This window comes from Thamnophis sirtalis, unplaced genomic scaffold (genome assembly GCF_051295495.1).
Source record: "Thamnophis sirtalis isolate CommonGarterSnake01/CBP01778 unplaced genomic scaffold, rThaSir2_p1.2 scaffold_2, whole genome shotgun sequence".
NCBI lineage: Eukaryota > Metazoa > Chordata > Lepidosauria > Squamata > Natricidae > Thamnophis > Thamnophis sirtalis.
This window is the reverse complement of record NW_028261382.1, coordinates 172227291-172242574: the sequence shown is the minus strand read 5'-3', so window position 1 is coordinate 172242574 and position 15284 is coordinate 172227291. Positions and strand designations below refer to the sequence as shown.

At 40.0% G+C, this 15284-nt stretch overlaps 1 protein-coding gene across 1 annotated transcript in view; it reads left to right on the top strand.

Moving 5' to 3' along the window:
* The window catches only part of BMP6 (bone morphogenetic protein 6), an 88639-nt gene that overhangs the window by 65441 nt on the left and 7914 nt on the right, over positions 1–15284 (top strand). The window contains exons 2-3 of the mRNA XM_087707491.1: positions 7779–7971; positions 14039–14187. Of these exons, the coding sequence (XP_087563617.1) occupies positions 7779–7971; positions 14039–14187 (342 nt within the window). The remainder of the gene's footprint in view (positions 1–7778; positions 7972–14038; positions 14188–15284) is intronic.

The following is a 15284-nucleotide window of genomic DNA, read 5'->3' as shown; positions in this document are numbered from 1 at the left end:
ATAGATAGATAGATAGATAGATAGATAGATAGATAGATAGATAGATAGATAGATGATAGATAGATGATAGATAGATAGATAGATAGATAGATGATAGATAGATAGATAGATAGATAGATAGATAGATAGATAGATAGATAGATAGATTAGATAGATAGATAGATGATAGATAGATAGATAGATGATTGATAGATGATAGATAGATAGATAGATAGATAGATAGATGATAGATAGATAGATGATAGATAGATAGATAGATAGATAGATAGATAGATAGATAGATAGATAGATGATAGATAGATGATAGATAGATAGATAGATAGATGATAGATAGATAGATAGATAGATAGATAGATAGATAGATAGATAGATAGATAGATAGATGGATGGATGATAGGTAGATAGATAGATAGATAGATAGATAGATAGATAGATATAGAAGATAGATAGATAGATAGATAGATGATAGATAGATAGATAGATGATAGATAGATAGATAGATAGATAGATAGATGATAGATAGATGATAGATAGATAGATAGATGATAGATAGATAGATAGATATAGAAGATAGATAGATAGATAGATAGATAGATGATAGATAGATAGATAGATAGATAGATAGATAGATAGATAGATAGATAGATAGATACATACATACATACATACATACATACATACATACATACATACACGAATCTCTAGGACAATTCAATAATTATTTAGATAACTGTTCCTAGGGTACAGTACAGTATTTTTTCTTTTATGTACACTGACAGCATATGCACTAAAGACAATTTCCTTGTGTGTCCAATTACACTTGGCCAATAAAGAATTCTATTCTATTCTATTCTATTCTATTCTATTCTACTCTACTCTACTCTACTCTACTCTACTCTACTCTACTCTACTCTACTCTATTCTTTATTATGGTTCTCCAGTATTAATTATATTTATACTTCCACAGTATTTAAGGACTACTTACATCAGTCAACAAAACTGACACAAATTGTACATCATAGCAAACTTGTGTTTTTTATAATGTTAACTATGAATATGCTTTCCTATATTGGAATAAGCAGTTCCTTTTGTTATATTCAACACAATAGTATTCCAGCGTCAGAATGAACTAAACTATTTTTACTTGTGGGTAATAGTATTTGTTTCCTTTTTTCACATGAGAAAGAATATTTTACCCATAGTTTGGGCTTCACAAGCCACAATGTATTCTTTTCCTGACTTTTTTGTGAACTCCTATTTAAATTTACAGAGAAGTGGATTTCTTTTAAGAAAATTTAACTGCATATTTTAGAGTAAGAATATGTGGAACTGGATTGCAGCATCCAATCTCTTTATCAGATGGACGGAGGCATTTCAAGTATGTTCTAACTCATCAGGGATATTAATTTAAAAAACCCATGTGTGGAAAGACAATCTGTAGGCTTTTTTTAATATCTCTTTTCAGATAATCATAGTTTATGCCACATCTGCAAAATCATGACTACTTAGTATAGGCTTGCTAACCTGGAATAGTTTTTGGTTATGCCACTGAATAATGGAAATAACAGCAAATTTAATATTCCTTTTAGTGACATTGTGTTATGTTTTATATTGGACTGATATTTTCACCTTTGGATGTATTAAAAATAACTTGTGCCAAAGTAGTACTGTAAAATGAGTAGTTTCCATCTCTTTTTGTAAAAAAATTTTTCCCCCCAAAACATATTGCTACACACGAATAATCATTCTATTTTTTTCTGACGAGACAGTTAAATGATAGAAATGTTATTGAAAAGGGCAGTTTTGATGATTAATGCATCAGTATATTGATTTAAAGCTGCATTTAACTTTTCATTGAACCAGTAACAGACAATGTAGATTTTATAAGGAGAAATAAAACGAAGCAGGAGATATTAGTGGATCATATACATATGTGATATAGTGGCTTTCAGGTTTTTGCATAATGGGTTCACCCACAATACCGCGAAGCCCTTATCCGTGATGACATAAGCGCGGAGGGCAAATCCGCGCCGTCCGAAGCGCTAAGGAAAAAGCGACCCTAGCGCGACGACATAACCGCGGAGGGCAAATCCGCGCCTTCCGAAGCACTCAGCACCCTAACCGTAACCCTAAACCTAACCCTAAACCTAACCCTAAACCTAACCCTAACCCTAACCCTAACCCTAAACCTAACCCTAAACCTAACCCTAAACCTAACCCTAAACCTAACCCTAAACCTAACCCTAAACCTAACCCTAAACCTAACCCTAAACCTAACCCTAAACCTAACCCTAAACCTAACCCTAAACCTAACCCTAAACCTAACCCTAAACCTAACCCTAAACCTAACCCTAAACCTAACCCTAAACCTAACCCTAAACCTAACCCTAAACCTAACCCTAAACCTAACCCTAAACCTAACCCTAAACCTAACCCTAAACCTAACCCTAAACCTAACCCTAAACCTAACCCTAAACCTAACCCTAAACCTAACCCTAAACCTAACCCTAAACCTAACCCTAAACCTAACCCTAAACCTAACCCTAAACCTAACCCTAAACCTAACCCTAAACCTAACCCTAAACCTAACCCTAAACCTAAACCTAACCCTAAACCTAACCCTAAACCTAACCCTAAACCTAACCCTAAACCTAACCCTAAACCTAACCCTAAACCTAACCCTAAACCTAACCCTAAACCTAAACCTAAACCTAACCCTAAACCAAACCCCTAAACCTAATCCTAACCCTTACCTTAATTTAAATCGGCTTTCTGCCGCCGCGCTGTTTTAAAGCGCCCTTCTGTCGCCACGCTGTTGTCGCTGCGGTGATGACGTCGCGGTGATGACGTCGCGGCTTTAGCGACGCGGTTTTGTCACCGCTATTTTGACGAGCGCGGTTTTGTCGTGCCACGTGCATAATGTTTCCAGTCATTGATTTGCATCACAGGCACAAGGCATGGCAGTTTTTGTTTGTGGATCCCTGACTCAAGGAAGCAATCTTTATTTCTCACAAAATTAATAATGTTTCTACTTCTAGTCCATAATTTAAAACCCCACCATCTCTCTTTCTTTCCTTATCTCTCCAGCTTTCCCAGTCATATATTACCAAGGAGAAGAGCACTGATTTAAGTGTTCTGATATTTATTGTTATATATATATATATAGCCTTATCTTGTTTGTTATTGCCTTCCTCCCTACAATTAAGTGCCTCTTTGCTTTGCCAGCATATCATCAATCTTCAGCTGTGTTTTATCTCTCAGAAACAAAATAGATATTACTGTTATGTCGTTGCCATCCAGTATAAGCTCATTGAGTGCCTAGGTTGATGTTTTACTGTCTCGATATCTGCTGTTGCTTCTATTTTCATTCCAGCTGTCATCTTTTCCAGTGTGATCATTTTTATAATATATTCACTGTATAAATTAATATTAGACAAATTATTTTGTTTCTTATTATTTTGTACATGTGTCTGTGATAAGACAAACTTACTAGCTTCATATTTCTTTTGCTTGCCCGGTTGGATAACTTCTTTTTTTCTTTTGCAATAAGATTTCCCATAAAGGGTTCCTATTCTGTCTAACGAGTTTGGATACTTGTCCGTTTTTAAGTTAATTAACTCAACTTGCTACTAATTGGTTCACCACCTCCCGATACTGGTTAGGCATTGGAGATTTTTTTTCCTCATTCATTTGAAATACTGTATATAAGAATTGTTTTCTTCCAAATAAAGAGTAGGGAATGGCGGAGTGCCATCTTACATTTTCTGGAAATGTGGTTGGTGATGGAGAAAATAAAGGAAGATGCTATTGAAATCAGTTCAGTGGGCAGGAAGTACAAAGCAGGAAGTACAAGGCAGGAAGTACAAAGCAGGAAGTACAAGGCAGGAAAGCGTTACCTGCATTCCATCGGTTCCACCACAAATCCGCGAAGCCCTTATCCGCGGAGACATAAGTGCGAAGACTAATTCGCGCCGTTCTAAGCGCTAAGGAAAAACGCGACCCTACCATGATGACATAATCGCGGAGGGCAAATTCGCGCATTCCCAAGTACTCAGTACCCTAAACCTAACCCTAAACCTAACCCTAAACCTAACCCTAAACCTAACCCTAAACTTAACGCTAAACCTAACGCTAAACCTAATGCTAAACCTAACCCTAAACCTAACCCTAACCCTAAACCTAACCCTAACCCTAAACCTAACCATAAACCTAACCCTAAACCTAACCCTAAACCTAACCCTAAAACAAACCCCTAAACCTAATCCTAACTCTTACCTTAATTGAAGTCGGCTTTCTGCCGCGGCGCCGTTTTAAAGCGCCCTTCTGTTGCCGCGCTGTTGTCACGGCCGTGATGATGCGCGGTGATGACGTCGCGGCTTTAGCGCCACAATTTTATCACCGCGATTTTGACGAGTGCGGTTTTGTCGTGCCACGCATTCCATCAATGGAAGGTTGATGAGAACATGAGCTCTTCTTCAGCTTTGCTTTTAAAAAGTATGGTCTGTAGTAGATAAATCCCCTCTGCCAGAGAAATTGCTCAATGAGAACTCTGAAAAATCAGAATCCTTTGTAAATGAGAAGAAAATAAGGCTAATAAACTGACTAAAGGAACTAGATCCTATGTGTGCTTCTCAAGAGGAAGAGCCACTAGAGCTTAGGTTGACATGCTGCCAGGAAAGTGTATATAGATTTTTGTTGTGGCCCAGCATGAGCCTTTGGAGCTGTCACCAGACTCCGACAGCGAGGGGCCTATGAATCGGCCCTGGAGGATGTGGAGGACCCTGGACAGGGTTCCGACTCCGAGCAGGGCATAGAGAGACTAGTTGGCCACCAGGTAGCGCCTGAGCCTTGGACCAGTGGGGAGGAGACAAGGGAGAGTGATCCAGAAACCAGCAGTGAGTTGTTCCTGGATGCACGCCATCGAAGAACTACTTGGCGTCAAGAACAATTATGCAATTACAGGAGGTAATTGCGCTCAGCTGGTGGTCATTAGGCTCCTCTCCAGACTATAAAAAAGACTGCTTGTGACACGCCCCTCTTGCATAAGTCAGCACATTGATTAAAGAGAACGTAACTAACTTGGCAGGCTGGATTTGTCTGAATTGCTGCCAAGGTTTGTCGGACTTGCTGCCAAGGTCTTTATCTGTTTGTTTGCTTGGCTTTCAGCCACCGAGATTCTGGTCTTGTTATTAAAGGACATTCTAGTTAAGCTTGTCTCGGCTTTTGTTACTGGACGGAGGAGGGGGTCAGAACAGATTTCATTGTGTTCAATGCCCAGTGCAATAACCCACTAATTTTGTTTTTTGCAAAAAAAAAAAAGGTCAGTCCAATACCAAAACAATTCCATCTCTAGCTTACGTAGAGCAAGCTGGTCTAAACATATCCGTTCCATACAACTGCAGCCTCTGCATCCTTACCTAAGAATAAGAGCCATAGAACTCAATGAGACTTAGTAACATAGTGCAGGTTGAACATTAACAGAAGGCTAGAAGGATTTCTTGTTTGAGATGAGAAACAGGGATATGGGGAAAAAGAATACCAAAATAGAATGGGTAATGGCAGTGTGCCAACAGAGCAGAAAAATGCCGCGTCAGGAAGGCATTCCTGGGAGATCTTGACTGGCAGCCAGCCAGGGAAAAAAACGGCTAAATACAAGTAAATCCAAAAAAGGGTATAGGATGTGATCAAGGAAAATAAAGTTCACCCTGTTACTATAGTGATAATAAGTCCAAGCCATATGAATTAATGTTCAAACTTTTATCAGCCATAAACTGATTGGAAGTAAATTTGTGTTTGCTGTGGGAACCTGATAGGTGTACGATATTAAATGCATTTTAAGATCAACTAATCTACTTTCACAATTTTTCAGCCAACCTATAGTTGAGATACTAAAGCAGAATATTCGTATTCATTGATCCAAGTCTTATCAGAAGCTAATACTTATTAGCAGTTATAGCAATAGCAGTTAGACTTATATACCGCTTCATAGGGCTTTCAGCCCTCTCTAAGCGGTTTACAGAGTCAGCATATCACCCCCAACAACAATCCGGGTCCTCATTTTACCCACCTCGGAAGGATGGAAGGCTGAGTCAACCTTGAGCCGGTGAGATTTGAACAGCTGAACTGCAGAACTGCTGTCAGCTGAAGTAGCCTGCAGTGCTGCATTTAACCACTGTGCAACCTCGGCTCTGTATTATTTCATATATTCATTTCAATTTCTTTATAAGAATGAATCCCAGAGCATAAGATGCCTTTAATGTATGTGGAATTCCAGTCTCAAGTAAAAGAAACTAGTAATTTCTAGTAATATCTTGATCAAAAAATTCAGCGACATTTTCTAAGTTGCTCTTCATTACAGGTAAACACTTAGTAGCAGTTGAGTATTGAAGCTAACAGAAAAGAACAGAGTGATTCCCTGCAGTTACTAATCCTTTGGTCACTGTATTTTTTTAAAATCATAATATCCATCCTGGAAGTGACAGAATTATGAGTAATTGGGAATAATAACTCATACGGTTTTGGGTGAGTGATAGTGTACTAAAGGGTGTGGAAAGTGTTAGAACGTTCATAGTGTTAAATGGAGCAATCCATTATGCTTCCCTAACACATTTTGTGCAATGCTGTGGAAAGCTCCAGAGGATCTGATGATGGTGGGAAAGCAGGCTTTCTATGGGAAAAAGTATGTAGAGGGCCTGGGGCAATTGGGCCAATAGACAGGGACGTGCAGTCAGAAGAGGCAGGGGAGGCAGAGCCTCACCACTGTCATCATGAAAAGAAAAGAAAAATGTAAAAGGAAAAAGGCAAGAGCTGAGGTCAGGCTGAGCTAGTTGCTGCCAGAGTCACCGTGGATGACTCTGCTTAGTGCTTAACTGTTTAAAAAAGCCTCTTAAAAAGCGCCCTCTACAGGAGGAGGCAGGAGAACGATGTGCCTCATCGAGTCTGACTTTTTATGATCACTCGAGCAGAGTTAAGCAAGGGTTAAAAGCCCAAAAATTCCTGACGTAGATGAGGCACGTCATTCTCCCGCCTCCTCCTATAGAGGGTGCTTTTTTAGAGGCTTTTTTAAACAGTTAAGCAGAGTCATCCACGGTGATTCTGGCAGCAACTAGCCCAGCCTGACCTCAGAGCTCTTGGATTTTTCCTTTTACATTTTTTTTCCCTTTTCATGATGGCAGGCAAGAGCAGAGTTGAAATCCTCTCTGAAACAGCTGGAAAAGGTATGTGTGGGTTGGAGGGAGGGGGAGGAATTCAAACTTCATCCTCCTGGTGCAACTTTGTGTGTGTGTGTGTGTGTGTGTGTGTGTGTGTGTGTGTTTGAGAGGGGGGGAGGGAGAGAGGGAGGAAGGAGGGGAAGGGAGAAGAAAAAGAAAAAGAAAGAAAGAAACTTATTTAGCAAAGGAAAAAAAACAAATGCTGCTGCTTTAAATCGGAACTGAGCATGCCTGGCTGTGGAATTCTGGGAGTTGAAGTCCACAAGTCTAAAAAAATTGCTGCCTCACCAGCCATAAACCTCACCGCACGTCACTGCCAAAAACCAAATGGAACAAAAATTGTTTCCATTTTTGCCAACATGAAATTGCCCAGTTCTGATTATTTCTTTTTATGAAATATTATTTTCTTAACATTTCTCAGCTGCCTTATTTTAGTTTTTCTGAGGCAAATTTGTCATTAAAAACAAGCAAAAACAAATGCAATTTATTTCTGAAAATTAGATTGGGAGGGAAAGAATTTATGGTTAAATTATAATTGTTACCTTCTTGTTTTTTTTTTTTATACAGTTGAATATGACAAGGAATTCATGCCTTATCAGCATCATCACAAGGAGTTCAAATTTAATTTGTCTCAGATTCCAGAAGGAGAGGCTGTTACTGCTGCTGAGTTCCGAATCTACAAGGACTGTGTTTTTGGAGGCTTTAAAAATCAAACCTTTCTGATTAGCATCTATCAAGTATTGCAAGAATATCAGAACAGGTTTGTCCTTACTGCTAAACCGTAAAACCAACATGGGCATAAAAATTCAGATTCTATCATCTCCTACTTCTTGAACCATTTTGTTTTAATCCTGTGAAATTGAAGCTGTTTATTTTTTTTAAAAAAGATCCTTATTTCTATTCACGCTGAATTTTATACATAAAAAAGAATCAAAGTTTTGGAGCTCTGGAGGTCTTCAAAGAATAAATGCTCTATGGGTGGTGGAGAGAAGGCTCAAGCCAGTGGTGGGTTTCAAAATTTTTTAGAACCCCTTCTGTAGGTGTGGCCTGCTTTGTGGGAGTGGCTTGCCAGCCATGTGACCAGGTAGGAGTGGCTTGCCAGCCATGTGACTGAGTGGGAATGGCTTGGCAGTCCTGTGACTGGGTGGGCATGGCCAACTTGTAAAATGTGGTGAAACTCACTTAACAACGCTCTTGCTTGGAAACCAAAATGTTGGCTCAGAAACTCTGGCATTTGAAGCACGCAAGTCTTAAAGCTGTCAAGTTACAAGACCCTTGCACCCCTAACCCTTTAGATAAAAACCCCCAGGGGTGTTCAAACTTGACAGCTTTAAGACTTGTGGACTTAAACTCCCAGAATTCCTCCTCCAGTCATGTTGGCTCAGGAACTCTGGCATTGAAGTGTGCAAGTCTTAAAGCTGTCAAGTTACAAGAACCTTGCACCCTAACTCTTTAGAAAAAAAAACCCAGGGGTGTTCAAACTTGACAGCTTTAAGACTTGTGGACTTCAACTCCCAGAATTCCTCCTCCAGTCATGTTGGCTCAGGAACTCTGAAATTGAAGCACGCAAGTCTTAAAGCTGTCAGGTTACAAGACCCTTGCACCCTTAACCCTTTAGAAAACCCCCCCAGGGATGTTCAAACTTGACAACTTTAAGGCCTGTGGACTTCAACTCCCAGAATTCCTCCTCTCGCTCTTCATCTTGATGATGTGTGGACGGGCGGGGGGAGGGAGCTGGAACCAGTTCTAAACGGCACTGTAGATTTGTGGAACCTCTTCTATAGAAGAGGTTAGAACTGGCAGGAACCCACCCCTGGCTCAAGCCCTGGGAGGACCCGGGGGAGTGGGGGTAAGCAGGCCTAAGGCCTGTGGGACCTGATAGAGGGGAATGGGGGGTAGTTGAATGTCTATGTGTAATGATGTACGGGAAATAATATGGGAGATGGGAGGAAGGGATGCAGACTAGGGAATGGTTATCGCAGCTGAAACTGCAGAAGGAATTGAATATGGCAAATACCTCAGAGGGGACCTCCCTAGTTTTTGGATTATAACTGCAAGGGCCTCTCAAGGCTGCCATCAACCTTGCAAGTTCGAAAGTGCCTTCAAGTCCATTTTTCCTTTCCCACAAACGAAGGGCTGCCATCTTCAAACACCTTATTAGTTGTAAAGGCAGCTGTAATCTCAAACCATAACTCGGTAGAAGTTTCAAACTTGGCTTCGTGTGTCTCTCCCAAGGGTAGCATGTAAGAGAAAGGGAATGGAAAGGGAAAAAACAAAGTGAAAAACAAATAGAAGGCATCTTGGGAGGTGAGAAGGAGGAGAGTTGCCTCCACAAGGAAAGATGTTTCCGTTTAGAATGAGTCAGTTGACTGGATAGCCATTCAGCTTATTGTGTATACAGTCTTGTTTACGCAGAGCCTTGTGTTCCATTAAGGAACATGGAAAAGAAAACAAACTCAAATGGGAGCGCACTTTGAAACTCAGAACTTTTAAAACTTTTAAGATATTTTAGACTGTGTTTGTCAAAAAGCTATACCGTGTACGGGCTCTGGGAAGTTGGGGGGAGGGAAGGGAGGTGGGGTTTTAGGGGGAGGGGGGAGGGGGGAAATATAATATGTGTTAGATCTTAAAGCACATGATTGCACTTGTATACTGTGGCTCTTTAATGTTAGGGTAAAAATAGGACAAGCTGAACATATTGATAGATAATAGAAATACACCGAAGGGAGGAGTAGAGCGAAAGAAGAAAGAGGGGTAGAGAGGGTGGGAGAGAGGATTGGAGGCAGGAGGAGAAAGAAGGGAGGGAATGTAGTGGGAGAGAGGAGTGATAGAGGGGGAGGGGAAGTAGGAAGTAGAGGGGAATGTTGGAAGGAAGAATGAAAGTTGGAGGGGGGTGAAAGAAAGGGTGTATGGTGGGTCAAGGTGGTATATTGGGTTTGTATCTTGGGGGGTATTGTCTATAAAAGGGAGGGCTATGTTTATTATTCAATGTTATATGCCCCGGTTATGCACAGTATACATGTGATTGTATGGAATGAAATGGAAATAAACATATTTAAAAAAAAAAAAAGAAACTCAGAACTTTGCTATAGGAGACCGCAAATACATCTCTGTTCAGATAGCTTATATTTCTCCATTCATTCAAAATATTATACATTGCTTTTGTTGTTCACGCTCATATTTGTAAGCAAGCACGGCGGTTATTTGCCTGCATCCGCGGAACAAAAATCACATCATGAGTGATTATTGCTATTGAAGAATCTTCTAGATCAGGAGGCAGCAACCTTAAATGCTCAAAGAGCCACTTGGACCCATTTCCCACAGAAAAGAACCCACCCACCCCGGAGCCACAAATCCTTCCCATGCCTGACTATTTCCTGAGCAGCTACAAAACTAGCATATGTAGTTGAATTAAATGTTCTGTTTTCTTCGGAAACTTTTCTTTTCTTGGATTTATCCATGGTTGGCCTATGTTCTGACCTCCCTCGTCCCACACCAAAACACTCCAAGCCAAAGATACTTTACGGAATTTATTAATAGACAGACAGGTCCTTGGCAGCAATCCAGCACAGATAAGCCTTGGCAGCAATCCAGCCTGCCAAGCTCACAATACTGTTCTCCAACATTAGTTAATGTGTTGATTTCTGCAAAAGGGGCGTGTGCACAAGCAGTCCTTTTATAGTCTGGAGAGGAGCCTAATTACCACCAGCTGAGTGCAGTTACAGTTAGAGCATTTCAGTTAACTCATAGGAAACAGCAGCTGCAAAAGGAAGCCACGCAATCTCCGAAAAAGACACAGTTGCTTTCACAAGTTACAGACAGATGCTGTGTTTGTGTGTTCCTTTGAGTCAAAGAACCTTTTTGCTTTCATATCTGAATCACTGTTCAGTTCGAGAAGGCAGTTTCCTGTGATCCTAACTCAGAAAAAGCTCAGAAGTAGAAGATGGCAGAAAATGTCCTACTTCTGAAAATGTATTATTTGAGGATTGTTTCATTTCACTTCATCCTCAGAGGCCTGCTTGAAATGGAAGGTTCCTCATAAAATAGCATTGGAAAGAGGGGGAAATATCAGTGACGTATGGAGCAAAATATCTACAGAATTAATCAACTCATCAAATTTAACCACACTAGGAAAGATACATACATATATAACTGTCACAGCTGCAGGCTTTTTCTTTTTTAAAAAGAAGCCTGAGGTTACCAATGTGCAGAGTCTAGACTGTTATGTCAATGTGTCATTGAAGAATAGTAAACATCCCCAAAAAAAGTTGAGCATGAGGAAAGTTTTATTGAGTAAGGATAATTAATAGCTCCATAAATTGCTGTTGATGTGTAATGGTCCTGTTAAGCACCTGGGTAACGGTAATCTTTGAAGACAGGCCAAAACCTGCAGTTTTTAAAAGGTAATTAAAATAAGAAGGTCTCTGTTTCAAACTCAACAGATTGAAAAAAAAAAGGTCTGTTTATTCTCCCTGAATTTAAAGAAATATACCTGACTAGTTGGGAAAAAAACCAACTAGAGCATTGGATACAGGGGTGGGTTCCTGCCAGTTCTAGCCTCTTCTATAGAAGAGGGGCCACAAATCTCCAGTGCTGTTTAGAACCGGTTCCAGCTCCCTCCCCCGTCTCCATCCGCACATCATCAAGATGAAGAGCGAGAGGAGGAATTCTGGGAGTTGAAGTCCACAAGTCTTAAAGCTGTCAAGTTTGAACACCCCTGGGTTTTTTTTTCTAAAGGGTTAGGGGTGCAAGGGTCTTGTAACTTGACAGCTTTAAGACTTGCACGCTTCAATGCCAGAGTTCCTGAGCCAACATGACTGGAGGAGGAATTCTGGGAGTTGAAGTCCACAAGTCTTAAAGCTGTCAAGTTTGAACACCCCTGGGTTTTTTTTTTCTAAAGAGTTAGGGTGCAAGGGTCTTGTAACTTGACAGTTTTAAGACTTGCGTGGTTCAAATGCCAGAGTTTCTGAGCCAACATTTTGGTTGCTAAGCAAGAGCGTTGTTAAGTGAGTTTCACCACATTTTACAAGTTGGCCATGCCCACCCAGTCATATGACTGTCAAGCCACTCCCACCCAGTCACATGGCTGACAAGTCACTCCCACCGGGTCACATGGCTGGCAAGTCACTCCCACAAAACAGGCCACACCTATAGAAGAGGTTCTAAAGAATTTTGAAACCCACCACTGATTGGATAGTAACAGTAAGAGGGGGAAAAAAGGCTTTTTGAGTGTCTCCCTAAAACTTTTATTGCTTGTATGTCTATGAGAAGGAGGAAAATTATTTTTGTCTGACAGTGGACTTATTAAACCAGCAAAACCAACTGTTCTCCAAATTACATAAAATGTCATTACACAGTCAGTGCTAAAAAAAATAAAAATAAAACAGCTTCAGGATTCTTTCCAACAGCCCTAAACAGAATTATAGAAAAAGAAATTTCAGATTCTGTTGGGAATACTGTAATCAGTTGCAAAGTACTTGTCTCATGAATGCTGTAGATATAAAGTCAAGATATATTGGTTAAAAATAGTAAGTAGGGCTGATATTTATTTTAAAAAAAAGCAAATGAACACTCTTCTTTCAATGCTGGAGCTAATTTTTCCTTTCTTGAGAACCTTGTGGTCTTAGAAACGTGGGATGGAAATTCCAGAAATAAATGATTTCTGTGTTAGCAGCACATCTATCTTGCTTAGGTAGACTGAGAGCTGGTTTTTTTCTAGATCATCTGTTTGCTGACCTTATTTACTCTTATAGAGGTTTACTGCAAGTAAAAATTGTGTTTACAGACGTGCACACACACACACACACACAAACCACCTTGTAGGGCAAAAAGAAAAAAAAAAGGTGCTGGGGAGAAATCTATAGAACCCCTTGACTTCTCTAGTTAGCTGAAGTCTGCAATTGGAGGTGTTTTAAGTATGCATGCTATAGTAATTCAAATGGAAGGACCAGAGGTGGGTGCCTACCAGTTCGCACCTATTCGGTAGAACCAGTTAGAATATGAGTTTCAGACATTTGAGCATTTCCCATAAAATATGGGAAGAATATTTCCCACACTTAGTATATAACAATGTGAGGAAAAGGAATCTATTAATTGCTTGAGTTCTGCTATTTGTTTGAAGGAGATGCTTTGCCATATTGCAAGAGAAAATCTGAAACATTTTTTTTGAATCACGAAAGTAGACATGTCTTGTTCCAGCTCTATACATTTGCTTCATACATTGTTCCCGTTCCCTTAATTTGTAAAAGCCTAGAGCTAATTGCATATCTTCTAATCTGGTGTGTTGTACTATATTAATAACATACCAGGTTAGAGATAATATAATGAAATGATATAACAAATACTTGTTAATTAAAATAATTATAATCCTAAGCATTAAGTAGAGACTCATTTGGAAATTAAAGATAATTTTGGGCTACCATATCAGAGTTGTAAATTCTGGTCGACAACTAGATGTCAGAAAACAATTTGAGTTTATATGTACATCAGAACTGTCCAATTCCTGGTTCATGGGCCGGATTCATCACATGCTGGTCACACCCACACCCTGTTTAGCGAAGGGGGGGGAAGTCCCGATATGTCTCGTGATGCCGCCGTGATGACGGGAGTTTGACCCCCCCGATCTACATTATTAGTCTTCTGAATCTTTTCAATCTAGATATGATAATGATTCCATTCTTATAAAAGTAGGACTAAAGAGCTGGATAAAATAAAAGTGATACACAACGGAATTATTTTTTTCCCATTACTTTAATGATTTCAGTATTGAATGCAATCCTTTTTGTACTCCTAAACTATTTCCCCCCCCCTTTGTTTTCTTCCTTCAGAAATTCAAACTTGTTTATGCTGGACACCCGAATAGTATGGGCCTCAGAAGAAGGATGGCTAGAATTTGACATCACTGCTACTAGCAACATGTGGGTGATAAAGCCCCAGCATAATTTGGGACTCCAGATGAGTGTGGTGACTAGAGAGGGTAGGTATTAGACTAACATATTTTAAACATCTGGCCAATGACCTTATCATTAAATGGAAGCTATGTTTATAAGCATTAAGTTATGATTTTTCTGGCTCATGCAGACCCACAGCTGTGAATCCAACAGCACAGATTGAAAGCTTCTTGATTATTTTATCCCATGTTTGTAGTTATGAAATACTGAGAATTCCTGGCGCGTGAATATTGTTGGTGGTTGTTGAAAAACTCCCCCGAAAGTACTTTTTTCTAGGAATGACTACTACACGTAGGGTAATTGAACCATTGCCTAGGAGCAATAGCAATAGCAGTAGACTTATATACCGCTTCATAGGCCTTTCAGGAGAGAGTCAGGACTTTCAATGAGTTCTCTTGACGGGATCAGAAATCACACCGCTTTTTTCTGTAGACCAGCAGTGGGGATACGATGTAAAATATTGCATGATTCTGTCAGTCTGTACATCTGATAAAGCTATAGAACAGGGCTATCAAACACATGGCCTTTGGTCCGGATACGTCACATGCTGGCCACCCCGACGCCTGGTTTAGCGAAGTCGCGATACGTCATGTGATGACGTAGAGCCGAGGCGGCGCAGTGGTTAGAGTGCAGCACTGCAGGCTACTTCAGCTGACTGCAGTTCTGCAGTTCAGCTGTTCAAATCTCACCGGCTCAAGGTTGACTCATCCTTCCATCCTTCCGAGGTGGGTAAAATGAGGACCCGGATTGTTGTTGGGGGCAATATGCTGACTCTGTAAACCGCTTAGAGAGGGCTAAAAGCCCTATGAAGCGGTATATAAGTCTAACTGCTATTGCTATTGCTATGACACCGTAACAACATGAGTTTGACACCTCTGCTATAGAATTTAACTTACGTGTTGCTGGGGGAGGTCTCGTGTTACATTTCATTATTCAAATATTGCAGGAATCCACGGTACAACTTAGTTGGTTTTGTTCTTAATTCTGCTCTGTATTCATATTTTTAAACTGAGGTTTATTGATTGTCACCTTTGCAAATCCAACATATCCAGGCTTATGATGCAGTTACTAGGTGATTTAATTGATTCCAATTATGCGTTAACAAGACTTAAAAAAATAATAA